The sequence below is a fragment of the Tachysurus vachellii genome, chromosome 26 (genome assembly GCF_030014155.1).
Source record: "Tachysurus vachellii isolate PV-2020 chromosome 26, HZAU_Pvac_v1, whole genome shotgun sequence".
NCBI lineage: Eukaryota > Metazoa > Chordata > Actinopteri > Siluriformes > Bagridae > Tachysurus > Tachysurus vachellii.
Genome location: NC_083485.1, coordinates 4,112,705 through 4,130,955, shown reverse-complemented (window position 1 = coordinate 4,130,955; position 18,251 = coordinate 4,112,705). Strand labels below are relative to the sequence as shown.

The following is an 18,251-nucleotide window of genomic DNA, read 5'->3' as shown; positions in this document are numbered from 1 at the left end:
TTTCACTAAACACTAATACACGCTAGTAGTTTTTTTTTTAATTGCACTTGCACATGCACTTTTTAGATTTTTTGAAAAGTGTAAAAAATTGTTGTCTGTTTTGTTTTTTTGTGAAAGTGAATGATGATTTTATATGTGTGTGTGTGTGTGTGTGTGTGTGTGTTTTCAGGACGGTGTAGAGATAAGACGAGGACACGTGATGCTGCTTCAGGACGCTACGTTCGACACAGCCGGACGTTACGAATGCGAGGTGACCGTTCCCGACATACCAGGCCTGCACACCAGCGGATCGGTGCATATAATAGTGCACGGTGAGCCGTCATCGCGAGGCGTCCCGCCGTCTACTAACACGTCGAAACATCAGCACAGGGATCGGTCAGAAGTTCAGTTTAGACTGTAATCAGAATTAATGACACCTACATTCACATATATATATATATATATACATATATATATATATATATATACATATATATATATATATATATATGTATATATATATATATATATATAAAATAAATAACATTGCAGTGAGTAAAACTTGGTCCCTATCACATATGAGGATGTTGTATTAATTAATTAATTATTTTTCCCCCCCCAAACATATAACAGTGCTCGTAAGCGGTGTATTGTTTTGTTTGTGTTGTTGTTTTTATTTTTATTTTTACCGATTTAATTTTGCTTGAATAGAAATTATGCTTTTTTTTCATGACAATAATTTATTCTCTTTGAAGGGTGCCAATACTTTTAAAATCATCTTTATAGTATAAATGATATTTGAGGCTATTGTAACGTGACAAATGGTAAAACAGCTGCTCTCTCCTTTTCTCTCTCTCTCTTTCTCTCTCTTTCTCTCTTTCTCTCAGATATGTACATTGTATTTAAATAAACGAATGTATTTTTATAAAATCAAGAAGTCAGTCTGAAGCAGAAATACAATCTCTTCTGCCAGGCGCTCCTGAGCTGAGGGATGTGGAGAGGGAGGTGCCCATGATGGAGAGGGTGGGAAAGTGGCTGAACCTGACCTGCGAAGCCAGAGGTTTCCCTCGACCTGTTATTACCTGGAACGTAACCGGCAGCCCTGTAAGAAACACACACACACGTGTATAAATAACCCCCTGATGCCTGAGATGATATTTGCACATTGGTATCGATGTTATATTTTTATTAACATACACCTGTGAAGGTTGTGAGCTTGAAACCTGAATTTAAATCCCAGGTCCACCAAGCTGCCACTCCTGGGCCCCTGAGCAAGGCCCTCAACAATCAGTTGTATGATATGTAACTCTGGATAAACACAAATGATCTTTGGTGTGTTGTTGTGTGTGTATTATCAGAATTCACGTGAAGTGGTAAAGAAAGAGACAGAGGATGTTGCCCAAAGCATCTTGACTCTGAAGGTGACCATGGACACGGTTGCTACGTGCAGCGCAACAAACATGATGGGTGCAGACACCAAGAACTACACCATCACAAGCAGTACGACTTTCATTTTCATTTTCAAATTTAACGTTTCCCGATTTTTATGGAACGTATGGAAAGAATTCACTATTAGAAATTAGTGAAAAAAAAGATACTAAACTGTACTGTTCCTTGTCAACGGGGAAGAACCCACGACGTGTCGTCGTACGTTTATAGAAAAAGTTGTTCATTCAGCTTTCAGGTTTTCATCGTGAACGTCACAATTAACACGACGGATATTAGATATTCAGCGAACCCTACAGACTCCTAACCTTACTCTCTTTGCGTCTCTTCGCAGTTCCTATCGTAACCCCGACAGCGAGGAAGGACGCAGGTAATCACATCTCACAGCTTCCTCGGCCTGGACTTTCATTTCTGTCTTCCTAAATCCATCCGAAATATCAGCTAACGGTTATGAATAATACATGGATTTTTTTATTTATTTTTTTTTCATGGTAGAGGAAGCATTGCAAAAGTTAGATTGGCTCTCTTCACCAGCCTCTGGGCATATTTAAAATTCTGTGTGAAAAAAAAAAATTAAAAAATCAAGGCAGACATCGGTTAGGAAAACACATCCCACATACGTATATTTTTCTCCAGATGAGTGTATAATTAGCTTTTTCCGAAGCGAATGCGGAACAAAAAAACGTTTCGAAGCACCACGCCAGGGTAGCAAAGCGTTTAATTATTGTGGTAAACGTTTGTGGTGGCGACACACTGTTTCATTGAGAAGATTTGGCTTATAAAATTCATTCCCAGACAATTGTTTGTCGTCTAACAGCGCGCTTATATTTAGCGTTCGGGGGAGAAAAAAAAGGCAACCTAAAGGCTTTTAACAGTCTCACAGGAGGAGTACGAGTGCACAGGCGTTCGTCTTTTAATGCTGTCGTGCATTAGCAAGTCAATTATCCGGCGCAGTCTTTCTTCAAGAATGAATATGAAGCGTCTCGGAAGGACACATTCATGATTTTTTGAACAAATTTGCATATGTTTACTCACTCTGAGACTAATCACAGGGCTGAGAGGGAAGTTTTCTGTGCGCACTTTAAGGCTGTTCAGATAATATATAAATATATATTATCTGAACATATATATACAGTATACTAATATATAAAATGGATTCAGCCTGGATGTAATCTAAAAACAAATAATGGACGAATGGGTGTAAGTGGGTGCTATTTTCATGTAGCCAACAATAAGGAGCTTTTCTTTTCCTCTTCTGGTCTATTTGTAGTCAGTTTTCTTTTGTTTTCTTTTTCTCGTAGCTAGTAAGGAGTTGCACAACTCAAGTTTCATACCAATTCCAACACTTTTTGCTGTTATACACCTCCACATGCACCGTTTCAGCATTTAGTTATGGTTACCACTACCATCACTACCCTCCTGTCTTCTGTACTATTCATAACACCCATAGTTAACATTTAGACATAAATGAATCTAATCAATTATATAAAATTCTATAAAAAAAAAAAAAAACAGAGAATAAAATGTCATTTGTTGTATTTCGTCATTTTATATATTACATTTTACGTACTAATGGTATTATTTGTTGGCACGAACTGAAACTGTTTTTTCTACATTTTACTAAGCTACTATAAAATACTGGGTGGAACTTCACACGACTCGTGATCGGTTTCTGATTTCTCCCAAAACCCCGGCCAAATATCTCATAAAATCCACAGATCTGGCAACTTCGACCACACCAGTATTGAGAGCTGGAGATAAAATGAAGCATTCGCAATATTAAGTACTCTCTAACACAGAATCTGTGTAAGCTAGAGAAGGTTAAGATGTTTCCTTCAACTGTTTCTGGAACAAAATCCGTCCCTGATTAACTGACAGTCCGTCAGTTGTTCATACTTTTCCATCTTTGGTGTGGAGTTGTCGTGACTTGCCGACTTGGTCGTAGCTATTTACAATTTTGGTGTCTGCTCCTCCAGTCGATAACAGCGGCGTGATGATCGTGATCATAATCATCAGCCTTCTCCTCGTAGCCATCTTGGGCAGCGTGCTGTACTTCCTGTACAAGAAGGGAAAGCTGCCCTGTGGACGTTCTGGCAAACAGGAGATGTAAGTTCCCGTTCACTCAAATAGAGCGTGTTTATTTTAAGAACGTCGCTGTGTGTATGTTTCCGTACGACTTTGTCCGGAGCTTGTCAGCGTTTTAACGCGTAGGCCGTTAATGTGTACAGCTCCAAAGAGACAACCAACAAGGATAACATTGTGGTGGAGATGAAGGCGGAGAAAACAGAGAAGACAGAGAAGACGGTACTACTGAAGGGCGTCAACGGCAACAACAAACCTCCAAGCGACCAGGTAACTATAGAAACTGTGGATACAACGGATTTGATGACCACTTAATTGGTCTTAGTCATTACAGAGTGCTGCTGGATGGAGATGCTACTTTTAAAATGTCCTTTAGAAAAGATTCCTTGCTTACAAAGATTCAGATGAGCAGCCGTCATGGCGGAACGGTGGCACTAGTAACCTGGTAACATTTTAACGCAAATCGTAACCGCAAATGAGCAGTTCACAGCTATAAATAATAGTTTGTTTCATAGTAGTGCTTGACCACATCCAAGGCAAAGGCATGTAGGTGTGACCCTTAGCTATATAATGTACAGTAAAGGATCTGATACAGAAGACGAAGAGGTTCATGTTTAGAATACAGTAGGGTTGCTTGACGTAGCCGCTAATTGTAATATCTGACTTGCTTTATTTTTTTCCTCATTGTGTTTCTCCTGGAGTAAAGTACACTGACCTGCACAAATAACCTACGAGACCAAGGACAAGATTTCAGCTGAAGTCCATTCACTGTCCTCTTACCAACCGAACAACCAATAGATACACGGATACGAATAACGTCTGCTGGAACAGGAGCATCTTCTTCGTTCGTTTACGAGCTCTGCTAATTCAAGATCGGACGTATAGACTAAAGTGAGCTCGTTCAGTTGTGCCAGTTTTTTTTTTTTTTTTAATAAATACTACTGTTTTTTGTTTCGTTGTTCCCAACCACCTGAGGAATTCACTGTCATATCGTTTCTATGTATGACCATTATAACCTTTAAAAAAAAAAAAAAACGTGTATATCGTATACGTAAAATTTAGCCACTTGAATTATACAGCAAATTGAAATCGGCCACTCGGAAATTTTCTTACTTGAACTGCAGAAAAAATATCATTTAGCTAAAAGGTCAAAATAATGGCAGGATTTTTTTTTTTTTTTTTTTAGGATCATATTAAAAAAAAAACAAAAAAACTTTGTACTTTAGAACACTATTTCTATTAACTGTACAACATCACTACACCACCACAGAGTAAGTAGGACCAGTAAAACACTAGACGGAAATAAACACATTCCTCAATGCTTTTTTTTTTTTTTTTTTAATGCAGTATGATGGTATGGTTCTCCTCTGAAGCCTATGGCCGGATAGTAACTCACTCACAAACAGTCAAATTAGGTTCCATCCTTTTTTTAGCCGACGAGAGAAGCCGATCATCATACTGACGAGTAAACTTTATACAAAAGTGTAGAGCCAGACATTACTTTAAAGGTTTGTTTTTGTTACTCAGAGACTACTGCTTTTGTAAATAGTGTCAGCAGACTAAACTGTAGCTGCGTTTTGACTGCTGAGCAGATTCACGGCTCCCTCTTTTTTTTTTCTCTGCCTCGTGTTCATCAGCCGCAACGTCTGAGCGTTCGGTTAACGTCCATGTTTGTTACACTGAGACTTCTTTTTTTTTCTTTATGCTTGTTCATGTTTGCTCAAAAGTTTGTTTCGTCTCCTCAAACCATTGGGGATGAGTCGTGGGAATTTTAAAGACAAGATGTTACACGTAAGGTTTATTAACCTCGAGCGAGAGTTCATCCGCTATTAATGGCATAACGTCTGAAGGCTGAATTAGGTAAGAAGTGATTTGTGTGTTTATTCGTTTTAAATCCGAGCCTGCTGTTCTGTTCTGCTGTGTTGTTTTGTTATTTATGTTAATTAAAAGGGGTTTTAGAGGCTAATCTGATAGCTATAAGCTTCACTTATTTTGTTAGCTACATTAGCCTTGTATCACTGCAACACAAATATCTCAAGCAAACTTCAGACCCAAAATTTATTTCTAAATTGATTTAATTTTTGGCAGAAGTAATCATTTAACTGCTGTATATGTGGAAGTCTTTAAGTTCGTGGACACCAGTTCAGATGTTAATATAAAGTCAGTGCTTTGGTCTTTTATAAAGATCGACCGTACATCATCCCACGGTCGTCGAAAAGCACCCCAGCTATTTTACCTTCCGTCCGTCGTCGGATGATTTGTTCTTGTGATGGATCACACGCTTTATTTTGGCCTCGCATCCTGTTATACCTGGAACACACAAAACGATAGGTTAGGTTGAATTTTGTAACTTAACCTCTAGTGAATGTTCCAGCAAAACAGCTATAAAAGCATGGTTTAAATTCTACAAATTCTTTCAACTCAACAAACATTCTACTAGACTACTAAAATATCGTCAAGTCTCTCATCCTCACGGCTCGACAAGACAAACCGGATCGAGTGTGTATATAAACCTGTTCACCTGTGCGGTTCCTTGTTTTTGTAGTAAAGTTATAGTTCTGCTTATGTGTGTAAATTAAGACCATGTGATTTGATGCTTGTGTTTTTTATACACTGTGATTTTCTTTTTTTCTTTCTTTTTTTTTTTTTGCATAAACAATGCCAAATAAAGATATGTTACACTCTAAATCAGTGATCAGTGTCTCACAGATTCTTAACTATCAAGTCCAAATGGAGTCAATATAGAGACCGAAGCTTGAGTCCAAATGGAGTCAATATAGAGACCGAAAACTAATTAAATGTTTTTTAAAGCCAAGCCTTTACATACCTGGTTAACTTATTTGCTTCATTTCAGCTTCGCACCACTGATGATGCTGTTTTCTATATGAAAGAATTAGAAATATTAGAAAAGAAAAATACATCTTGAAAAATTTTATGTCTCAGTCGAAACCAAGACCATATTTAATTTTTAAATAATTACTTGTTTAATACTAGGCTTAGATTAATTTGTACATCTACCTTCGTATGGAGTTACTATAGAAACAAATAAAAACCTATTAGACAGAGCACAAAAATAAACCTGTGATTTGCCTCGCAGCTGTTATATGTGATTATTCATGGTATTTTACTTAAACATGGCAAACATGGTCCACTGTCCATATGGTCTGACGCTATGAGGTCTGTTAGACGACACAGGTTTAATTTAAAGCTCTGTTTTTTCATGGGTGGAGCTTGAGGTGTAAATATGTGTATTTTGTGAGCGGTTCAGTTCATAACTGTAGTTTAATGATCCACTGTTTCTTCTTGGAAGAAGATTAGGAATTAGGAAGGGAAGAAATCCAAATAACACAAGCGATTCTTTGTATAAATGTCAGCTTACAGTAGTAGGCTGTGTTGACGTTTTAGGAGTACAGAAAAGCCAGAAAAAACTATCCCTAGAATCTGTTTGTTTGTTGTTTTGTTGTTGTTGTTGTTGTTTTAGCTTTTTAAAAAGGATTTTTCACAAGTTTGTTTCATTCTTAACTGTATAAGTGACATATTGTTTTTGTAAGCCATGAATCAATCACTCAGTCTGGACTGTGGCAGAAGAGAAGAAGGTGGAATTAGGTGAAAGAGCGCCCCCTACAGGCTTTACAGCCCACACAATCCTTTTATTTAATTTTTTTTTCACCTTTTTTCACCAAATAGCTTACAAATGAGTGTTTATGATTAATAAACTGAAGAAGTAGGATTATTTCTTCCTAATATCTTCCTTGCCAGCATTGCCTCGGTTTGCTCATTAGGATAAATATCAAATTAAACTTTTTTTTAAATTAAACTTTAGGTGTTTTTTTCTCGAATTTTTTCCAGAAATCTTTCTCGAATTTATTTTATTTATTTATTTATTTTTTTATCGTTTTTTATCCTTGTAAAGTGGCTTTGTGACATTTGTTAAAAATATAATGAAACTGAATTGAACTGAGTTGAATGAATTGAAGGTTAATAATATTGTTATTAGAATTATTATTTATATGAAACTTTTTTCTTCCTTTTTTCCACCCCTTTGTGTATTTCTATCATGTGGTCTATAATGGTGTAAACTTTCTATTTTATTATTACTTTATGTCACTTTTGTATACCAATAATATGCAAATCTAAATGCAGTGATGGTACCAATAATGTCACAGTAAATACCATGAGTTTTGTTTTGTCTCTCTGACATCTTTGTTTAAGATAAAAAGCTAAGAAGCAAGATTAAGGAATAAATTAATTAATTAATCAATCAATCAATAAAACAAACTAATAAATGAGTCAGTGAGTGAGTAAAAGATGAATCTCTGGATCTACTTCGACAGGGGGCGCTGTTGTGTCGTTATGAAACAGACAAACAACAAAAAAACCCACTAGCACTCACTGGTGACTCATATAATTGTACACTATACAGAGTATTAAACGTTTGCTACACCCTATGTAGTGCATGACACTAATAACAATAATAAATAAGTTAAACACTATATTTTAATGAATGCATAGATTTTAAACATAGACTAAAGTTTTATAGTTTCTGTCTAATTTTGATTTAAAAAAAAAAACAAATGAGACCAGTCTATATTTTGGGCTCTCAGTAGCCTAGTCCTTGTAGTTAATAACCCTTCAGTGGATAAGATGGATATGAGTTAATACTTCAAAAACCTAAACTAAATGTTTTGAACATTTGATCATCTACCATATTAAAAAGCATATTATTATATATTAGATAGCATTTCCGCTTAAACTTCACCAACCAATTCTGGTTTCATCTATGAATTCTTACGCTATCCCTAATTATTTCATACATCTTTGCTCTCCTTTCTCAGCACACATGGGGTGATCATATGTTGAAGGATGTAAGACATCATGCTGGTTTCCTCCTCTGACCTCAGAGGCCATTGGACCGGAGGTTATGTGGCTCCATCTTGTTTGGTGCTTGAGTACTGTGACGCTAATCTCTTAAGAGGCTCAGGATGCTTGTGCGCTCAGGGAGGGGATGGAGATGTAAGTGAGGAAATGAGGTTGTAGTTTGGTGCTGTCATGGAAAATATTAAGATGTAATAATAATAATACTCTTGTCTGATGAGACAGGCCTCCAGCAGAGAGCCATTGTAGGTTACTAAAGGTAGGAAGTGCTGTTTGGAGGAGATGGTTGAGAGGCAATGCCTAGATGACTGATGCAGCAGAAGGTGGGATTTTGCGAAGGCTGAGGTAAAACCTGTGGATTATAAGCTTTGAGGAGACATTTACTTGCTGACAGTACTTGCTTGTACTTTAGAAAAGCTAATGGTATCATATATAAGTAAGTTTATTGTGTTTTTCATCTCTTTAGCTCAGCCATGACGCAATTTCTAGTCGAGACAAGCTGCACCCTCATTGGCTGGCTGTTTCTGTACATTTTGCTGTGTCATGTGAACAGAAAGCGACATGCCGAGTGGAACTGCAGACTCATTACCCTGATCCATGGGGTCCTGATAACTTTGCTAACTGCTTACATCGGGTTTGTTGATGGGCCATGGCCATTCACGCATGCAGGTGAGTCATCAATCCTAAAAGATTGGATGAGTATTTGACCTGGAATTCAATCTTTCCAGTGTGGCCAAATTTAAATGGCATACACTTAATGTCAAGATGTTTACCCATAACTATTTCTGAAACCCTTCAGTATAAGCTTATACACGGAATCTTTAAGGATGTCCTTCCAAAACAAACCAAAGTTTCAACAGGACAACTTGGTGGTGTACTGTACCACCTTAAATTTCCAGGCTCCTGGGTTCCTGAGCTTGGGTTACTATTTGCGTGCTGTTTTCCACATTCACCCCATATCCATATAGCTTTTGTCCAGGTTCTCTGGTGTTCTCCCACCTAGAAACATGCTGGTAGGGGGATTGGATATGCGAAATTACCCTTTACATCAGAAAGGATGTGTGAATGTGTCTGCGTGGTTCCTTGCAATGGACCCATTCAAAGTGCATTTGTGCCTCATGACCATTGTTCTTGGGATTGGTTGCATGATTTACCTTAACGCTGCACAAAATAAAACAGTGAATTAGATAAAAGGTTATAGCTAAAATTAAAATGAGCGATTTTTACGAATCCCAGATTCAAACAAAGTTTCTTTTCTATTTGTCACTCAATGATATAATCAGTTTTTTCATTGATTCATTAGCTAATATTAAAACTTGAGCCACAATATAGATCTAGAATATAGAATATAGAAAGATTGTTCCATTCACATTGATTAAAAAACAACAGGAATTAGATTCTAATGGCAGAATAACCACCTAAGCAATCAGGCTGTATTTTTCCTTCCTCTCATCTCCAGGCTCAGAAAACACCCCACTTCAGATTCTAGCCTTGCTCCTCAGTCTGGGTTACTTCATCTTTGACATGGCCTGGTGTGTGTACTTCCGTACAGAGGGTCCTGTCATGCTGGCCCATCACACACTAAGCATCCTGGGCATTGTGTGCACTCTGGGAATGGGTGAATCAGGCATCGAGTCATGTGCGGTGCTCTTTGGCAGTGAAATTACCAATCCACTCCTGCAGACCCGCTGGTTCCTCAAGCAGATGGGTCGCTACGACAGCCTGAGCGGTGACATCGTCGATCTGCTCTTCATCACACTGTTCGCTTGTGTGCGGATTGGCGTTGGTGGTCGCATGCTCTACTGTGAGCTGATGTCTCCAAAACCCAAACTGGTCATGAAGGTGGGTGGGGTGGCCATCTACGCCCTGTCCTGCTTCTTCATGGTGGACATTGCATCTTTTGCTTGTCGAAAAACCCGCTCCAAGTACAGACGATGGCAAGAAAAGCAGAAGCTGAATAATGCTAATGGATATACTGGGTAGTAAACAAAGAGCTAAAGGCCTTGAGCAAGGCCCTTAACTGTCTTTGCTTCAGGAGCTCTGTATCCTGGCTGACACTGCAATATAACTCCAACTTCCTATGTCTGGGATATACAAAGATACAAAATTTACTGTATATGTGGCAAAGTAAAGCAACAAGTTTCAATGTGGTATAACAGGACATGAGTACTTTGTGAAAATTTGTATGTAGATTTAAAAATTGTATCGTCAGTTTTTAACTAATGGTGATTTATCTTTTTTTGTGTTGTGACATAAACCATGTTTTAAATGAAATAAACTGTAAAAAAAAAGAGCTGCAGTACCATTAGCCAAATATATGCGTCACTTCCATTATGTCTCTCACTCTTAAACACACCCACACACAAAATGCAGAAGCATGGTCATTATTATATTTATGCTTATATAATAATAATAATAATAATAATAATAATAATAATAATAATAATAATAATTATTATTATTATTATTATTATTATTATTATTATTATTATTATTATTATAATTGTGTGTGGGTGTGTGGGACCATGCTTATTATTTCTACAAGCGGGGGCACGGTGGCTTAGTGGTTAGCACGTTCGCCTCACACCTCCAGAGTCGGGGTTCAATTCCCGCCTCCACCTTGTGTGTGTGGAGTTTGCATGTTCTCCCCGTGCCTCGGGGGTTTCCTCCGGGTACTCCGGTTTCCTCCCCCGGTCCAAAGACATGCATGGTAGGTTGATTGGCATCTCTGGAAAATTGTCCCTAGTGTGTGTGTGTGTGCCCTGCGATGGGTTGGCACTCTGTCCAGGGTGTATCCTGCCTTGATGCCCAATGACGCCTGAGATAGGCACAGGCTCCCCGTGACCCGAGGTAGCTCGGATAAGCGGTAGAAGACGAATGAATGAATGAATGAATTTCTACAAGCTTACATCAACGATACACCAAGTCAAACAGCAGGTGGCAGTAATGGCCTCAAAATAAACTCGAAATAAATACAAATACAATATGTTGCTATTTTTGTCCATTATCAATGTGAATTCAGGAAAAAAAAAGGTTTTATATTTTTTTTAAAATAGGTTTTTATACCTTATAGGGTAGAAAGTCAGACAGAGAACCTTTAATATATTTTGTGGCGCTATAAGAAATTATGTGTGGAACATTATAACAACATCTAAAAAAAACAGTGATCTGAAGCTTAAATATTGGAAAACAAGATGCAAAATCCAGTGACCTTGTGGGGGACAAAAAAAACAACAAAAAAATTTGAATTTCTCTGCCCTACAGAATGCAAATACTAATGAGAATAAATAATGTATACCCATTAACATTGCTTTGATTGTCCCTATTGGAGAAGCTTGTTAACCCCTTAAAATCTTTAGACTATAGAGTTGCTTTCTCTTTCAGTCATTTCTATTATTTCATTTAAATATAGTGGTATATATATATATATATATATATATATATATATATATATATATATATATAAATTTAATAATTAAAAATAATAATAATAATAATAAATAAATATATAATTATATGTAAGTAAATAAATAGCAGAGAATGAATCTGCTGGATATGAGAGTAAAAGATCTTAAATCTCGGGACTAACAGCAACACATGTGCGTCTGCGGAAGGATCTTTTCCTCCTCCCTCCCCCCCCAAAAAAGAGGGAGTGGTTCGTTCCCAAAGCGCAGGAATACCGTCGATGTAATTTTGCCGAAAGTCTGGGAATTATGTGGATTTTACAGATTTCCGAGCTTTTCTTTTTCAATTCAAACAACAACTTGACTTGCGTCGCATCGTATCCAGGAGCTCCATCTTTGCGTTTCAAGGCATTCTTAAGTCCAAACAGTGCATGAAAGAAAAGGGAAGAGGGGAAAAAAAATACTGAATTTCGGGAAAAAAACAAACAAACAAACAAACAAAAAAAAAACATGGAGACAAGGAAGGGAAGGAGAGGACAAAAAATGACTTAAGACGAAGTTTACAGCTTTGAAGTCGTCCTGTTTGACATCAAAGCGTACAGAAGTTGTGTTTGGGGGGGGAGGAAAAAAAAAGGGGAACTTCTGAAACGTCGGAATTCGAAGCTTCTTTCTGTGCAGGTTACAATGTCTCCTTCAACACGCCGGATGTTTTGAAGCCGCAAAAATTCTCCCATCTACAAACGGGACACGGAACCAGTCAGCGTTCTTTCTGGAAGGAGGAAAAAAAAAGTGCCATGCTGTTCAGCTAAACCGAGAACAGGCCTGAAAACAGCAAGGAAACGTCTTTTACACGGGTTTCTATTCCCCCCTTAAAACGAGAGATTTTCCGTGTTAATCCTGATGACACGATCCCTTTTTTTTTCTTCTTCTTCTTCTTCAAGATACTTTGTTTTCCTTTTTTCCTACAGAACTGGACGTCGTTTGCGACATTAAAGGGGGGAAAAAACAAACAAAAACAAAACTAAAACACGTTGTTGGAGATTACAGAGTAACATTGTTTTCACGGATTTCTTTCGTTCGTTAGGACACTTTTTATATATTATTCAATTATATTATCATTTAAAAAAAAACAAAACAAAACAATATACTAATTTTTCAAGCTTGGAGTCGACTCTCAGTTAGGGAGTCGTGTAACGCTGAAGCATTCGCTCGAGGGGGTGAAAAAGTATGATCCGTTTGTTAAACATTCCCAATTCCGTGCTATTTCCATCCAGTTTAGTGCAGCTAAAGCTTCTCCAGGACTTCTGGATGTTTTTCGGGTCTTATTTCGTATAATTTCTACGACTTCGGTGCAAATGACACACCGTGTCAGCTTACCGACACATCCACCGTGGAGTCGACTCGTGTAAACTCACAGCTTAAGAAGACTTTTTTTCATTCTTTCTTCCTGACAGATTTGAAATTTTTTTGTGGATGATAAACAACCGTCAGAGTTCATCTTTTGGTGCACAGACACGAGTGTTTTACGTCGGTAAAATGCTAGTTGGATAAAGATAAAAGGAGAAAAAACAAAGCAAGAATCAGAAGCCCAATGAGCGGCTCACAGTCCACGATAGCTGACAGGTAAATGACATCACATAAACATCACATAATGTGTTTGTTTACTCTCTTACTTACATACTGATAATGCAAGTATTAAAGCCAATTGCATTTTATATGAACTGCTGTTGGAATAATTCACATTCAATCCAGTGCAGCTTTGTTGTCAGTTACTGTACATGTTTATTTTACATCAATATACAACAAACACAGTGCATTAGGATCACTTATACCTCTCTCTCTCTCTCTCTATCTATCTATCTATCTATCTATATATCTATCTATATATATATATATATATATATATATATATATATATAAAATGTGTGTGTGTGTGTGTGTGTATATGTGTGTGTATATTATTTTTATATATATATATATTTATATATATATATATATATATATATATATATATATATATATATATATATATATATATATATATAATGAGAAGTCCAAACCCCAGAAGTTGTCTCTAGTTGTGTAGACTTTCAACCTTTTAAGATATTTTTATTCTATGTGAATTTGGTATGAATTAGCTATGGGCTTATTAGCTATGTTTCTTTCAGTTCCCAATAACCCTATAGTCATGGTTTCAAGGGATGCCGTAGCCTAGTGGTTAAGGTATTGGACTACTGCTCAGAAGGTCATGAGTTTGAATCCCAGGTCCACCAAGCTGCCACTGTTGGGCCCCTAAGCAAGACCTTTAACCCTCAATTGCTCAGCTGTATAAATTGAAATGAAAATTGTAAGTCACTCTGGGTAAGGGTGTCTGCTAAATGACAGAAATGTAAATGTTTCGTTATATTATATAATTGATCATATACACAAACACTTGTTATGGGTCTGGAAAGGCATTTGGCTTCTGGAGAGCTTGCTAGTTTTTGCATATCTGCCATTGAAGCTTGTACTGAGTCTATTATCTAACATGTAAAGCACACTGAATATTTAATCAATTATATAATATATAATTAAAAATAAATAAATAAATATATATATATATATATATATATATATATATATATATATATATATATATATATATATATATATATAGTATCTACACACATTACATATGCACATTACATTACACACACACATTATACACACACGTGCTTTTTATATATATATATATATATATATATATATATACATATATACATATATATATATATATATATATATATATATATATATATATATATATATACATACATATATATATATATATATATATATATATATATATATATATATATATATATATATATATATCACATATATCACATATATTGTGTGTGTGTGTGTGTGTGTGGATACTTTATTTTGTGTCAGAATTTAAAAAAAAAAATACACTACAACACGGCTATACGACAGCAGACAACAAAAATTGAGTACTTTACTAAATATTTCATAGAATTAACTGGCAGTAGTTACTATCTCTGTTTTTTTTTTTATTTATTTTATAAGCACTTTTTTTTAATGAATTTTTTACTGTACACTGATGAAAACCTGCATTCAGGCAAATTTGTCAATTCTTGTATCTGTTCCATATCTCTGTTGATAATTATTACTGGATGTTGGCGAAAAACATGGTGCCGGTAGCACACAATTTTCCAATTTTTAGCCAAATAAAACACTGTTATTGGTAGATAACCACTCGAGCGGTTAAGGCTGTCAGACAACAACCTGTCATTGATCGACTGTTTTTCTATAACAGCACTCCCTGAAGTATTTTTGTATACATTTTGTATAATGTATTCCACAGCTGCCTTGTTACAGTTTTAATCTCTTGCTAGGTGAGGCTTTAAAAGCAGTGAGGCATCACGTGCGAGACATACAATTGTGTGATTAACCCTAAGGCCAGCATGCTTTAAAGGTGTGTATAAGTTTAAGGATAAGGTTTAGTGTTGTGATGCACCGACCTGATACAGATCTGCCCTGGACCGATGTTGGCCTGAGACGCTGGATTTCTATAAGGTTAAATTTTCTTTTCTGTTTCTATGTGGATTTTAAAGACACTCCTTTTTCACGCCGAGTCGCTTAGTAGAATCGTTATTTTCTGTCTTTATGTGAACTTGTAAGGAATTCAGGGTCAGGATTTGCCGGCATATGTTGGCGTATTTCCTTTTCCGTTGGAATTCGGGCACGACTTATTTCCGTTAAACTCACCTAGCTGCCTTAAAACTAGAAAAGCACAGAGATTATTCCAACAGTAAAAAGAATTTTGGCTAAGGCTCTACAACCCAACACAGATGTGGGTCGTATTCAAGAAGGTAGAAATCCAACCGAATTGATGCTCCAAATAAGACACGAGAGCATTCGCTAGGAAATGCTACAGGATGAAGCAAAATGGATTTTTTTTCCTATTTATTTGCTTTAATATCTGTGTTCGTAATACCAATAGACACATGAAAGAAAATAATAAAACTGGGCGTCCACACAGCACCACCTTTTAAACGGTGTGTTGTAGTTTTTCAAATGAGCAGTTTAACCCATCATTATGACCGCGTAGTCTTCAGGTCGATGCAGGGGGTGTGAAACAGCTGAGCGCTTTCTTCCATGGCACGCTGGTGAGTCACCTGTCGAGGTGAAGCGGAAGAACAGGTGTCACGTTGCGTCTTCAGTCGGCCACATTGTGCGTCTGTGACCTGATGAACCACTATTACACGTTTTTTGCTCCTGTAATGAGGGAGTACATTATAGGTTGCAAAAAAAAAACAGGAGCTTAGCGTGCCTTCAGGTTTGGTCATCGCCCATGAGATGCCCTCTGCTCCACAGTTTTATTGACGTCTATAACGTGTAAACGTAAAAAAAATGCGCGACATGAATTCTAAACCGTTGCGACTGAAAGGCGATGAATGTTATCCCAATCTCCTCATACGCTCCTGGTCACGACTGGACACTTGATATAGACCCCTTCGGAAGTTAGTCACGGAGTCAGTCGGCGTAATCCAACGCATGACGTAATAATTCAGTCACAGGTCGGAGAGTGCTTACAGATATCACTCGGGTAGTCTGTGTGTTATCTGGCTAACCTCGGGACACGTATGAGTCAGGGCTTTTCTTCCTGCCTTGAAGACTCACCTGTCGTCACACACAAAAGCGTGTCGCGTAAATCAGACAACCCTGTAGACATGCCTCTGTGTAGACTCGCCTAATCTGTGTGGAGATAGCAGCTGTGTCATAAACACGTTCAGGTGTGATTGACCTCTCTGTGGCGGTGCACACATTCATGCTTGTACTGTAGATTCCAAATGATCTTTATGATGATGATGATGATGACTGTCAGTATGATTCCATCACAATAACAGTGCACGCATGTTTTAGTCCATCCATGTCCAGTGGCTCAGGCTTTAACACTCCTTCCCTAACACTACATTCAGCGGTGCGTCTCTCAGCTGGACGAGCTAAACGGAGTGCATCAGTTCGTCCCGCTGAAAGCACGTCCCTCACCACAGACCTCCGAGTGCCTGAGATTCAGCTTGTGATATGATCCTCTATGACAGCTTGCCTGACAGCAAGAACTCTCTTCTATTACCTCGTTTCTCTCTCAGCTGACTAACCAGAATCACTCGCAGGCTTGTGTCAGCACCGCACAGGCAAACGTACAGCACGACCGATGTGTTTACCTGCAGCCTGAAAATGAAACTCGACACACATGGCAAATTACATACAGAGTGCACATGTGGGGAATAGGCAGAATTCTGGATTGGCTGTAACTCGATGATGATAGAGAGAAAGAGATGGATTGGGCTTGTGGAAAGAGCGAGAAGCTTTGGCAGACACTACACTCTACTACTGGAGATTTAAGTGCCGGTAGACATCATCTACACATTGTACGATGACTGGGTTTGACCAATCGGTGACCAACACAAGTGGAAATGCACAATTGCGAAACATCATGGGTTCATTTTTGTTTAATCCCGAGCACACGTTATCAGTCCAGGGCTTGTTTCTTTCTGCTCTAACACGGACATATTAACATGGGATAGACCTCTTAATTAGCTCATTAGGTGAGAATCTATTTACTGTATACTGCTATCACTTATTATAGTCTTCAAGCTATTTTGGTCTGTATACCTCGTAATCACTCAGATTTTGGAGACCTTCAGTTTCCTTGTGCCGTAGTTTCTATTCTATATATTTTTTTTGAGGTTTGTTTTGTTTTGTTTTGTTTGTCCCCGATCAATCACTAGCCAATCACCAGGCACATGTGAGCTCATGTATGTGGAAGAGGACTGACAGCGTTTTCTTCCATCACTTGTGAGAGCAGTTATCTAAGGCCACGTTCACACTGCAGGTAAAATCAGATTTTTTTTTTTGGGGTCAAGTGACCAGGTCAGACTTCTTCAGGAGTAGTGTGAACACTCAAATCTAGCCCAGATCTGATTTTTTCAAATCAGATTCAGACCACTTCCATATGTGGTCCTGAATCAGACCCAAATCTGATTTTTTCCAATGTGGCCGCGGTGTGAACAACCGAGGCGGATTTGATGCGACTTTTACATCAATATACATCGACATTTGTCACAATTATGCGCCGGCGAGTACGCACACAAACGTGACTACGCCTACAGAATGGATCAAATAATCAAAAGTTGCCCTCGACATCCGAAAATTTTCAAAACACTGCGTCTCTGTGCTGCCATTACACAAACATTTAGAAAGAAAAGTGAAAATGCTTACTTCCTCCATAACCTCGCCAACTTTAGCACAACGGCGTGCTGCGTGTGACGTCATTGTTATTGTTCGTTTGCGCACGCGGGTCAGTTCGAAACAGCAAACAGTTCACACTGGTATCTGATATAGGCCACATTTTAAAAGGTAATGTGAACAGCCAAACAAAAAAATCAGATCTGAGCA

The 18,251-nt window shown here is 37.7% G+C and overlaps 3 protein-coding genes across 9 annotated transcripts in view; all 3 read left to right on the top strand.

The window, feature by feature from the left end:
* mcama (melanoma cell adhesion molecule a) overlaps positions 1-5,138 on the top strand; it is a 38,917-nt gene extending 33,779 nt beyond the window's left edge. Inside the window, exons 10-16 of one of the 2 annotated variants that reach the window (XM_060863542.1) lie at positions 170-311; positions 953-1,083; positions 1,338-1,479; positions 1,760-1,795; positions 3,402-3,531; positions 3,654-3,777; positions 4,214-5,138. In XM_060863542.1, the coding sequence (XP_060719525.1) occupies positions 170-311; positions 953-1,083; positions 1,338-1,479; positions 1,760-1,795; positions 3,402-3,531; positions 3,654-3,777; positions 4,214-4,234 (726 nt within the window). In that variant the 3' untranslated portion in view covers positions 4,235-5,138. Of the gene's footprint in view, positions 1-169; positions 312-952; positions 1,084-1,337; positions 1,480-1,759; positions 1,796-3,401; positions 3,532-3,653; positions 3,778-4,208 lie in introns of both variants that reach the window. The other variant, XM_060863543.1, reaches the window with a different exon arrangement.
* A 3,411-nt stretch (positions 5,139-8,549) lies between these two features.
* On the top strand, positions 8,550-10,610 carry tlcd5b (TLC domain containing 5b). Its single transcript, XM_060863544.1, has 3 exons — positions 8,550-8,727; positions 8,849-9,051; positions 9,842-10,610. Exons 1-3 carry the CDS (start codon positions 8,687-8,689, stop codon positions 10,363-10,365), a joined length of 768 nt encoding a protein of 255 aa, XP_060719527.1. The 5' UTR covers positions 8,550-8,686; the 3' UTR covers positions 10,366-10,610.
* Positions 10,611-11,983: 1,373 nt separating this feature from the next.
* arhgef12b (Rho guanine nucleotide exchange factor (GEF) 12b) overlaps positions 11,984-18,251 on the top strand; it is a 54,524-nt gene continuing 48,256 nt past the window's right edge. For 3 of the 6 annotated variants that reach the window (XM_060863236.1, XM_060863232.1, XM_060863231.1), the window contains exon 1: positions 11,985-13,409. In XM_060863236.1, coding sequence (XP_060719219.1) covers positions 13,378-13,409 — 32 coding nt within the window. In that variant the 5' untranslated portion in view covers positions 11,985-13,377. Of the gene's footprint in view, positions 13,410-18,251 lie in introns of all 6 variants that reach the window. The other 3 variants (XM_060863234.1, XM_060863233.1, XM_060863235.1) reach the window with 2 other exon arrangements.

Bases quoted from the DNA above. Each gene is read 5' to 3' on its own strand.
- tlcd5b (XM_060863544.1), top strand. From the start codon at position 8,687: ATGACTGATGCAGCAGAAGGTGGGATTTTGCGAAGGCTGAG. The intron at 8,728-8,848 runs GTAAAACCTGTG...TCATCTCTTTAG, and splicing joins GGGATTTTGCGAAGGCTGAG to CTCAGCCATGACGCAATTTC. The intron at 9,052-9,841 runs GTGAGTCATCAA...TCTCATCTCCAG, and splicing joins ATGGCCATTCACGCATGCAG to GCTCAGAAAACACCCCACTT.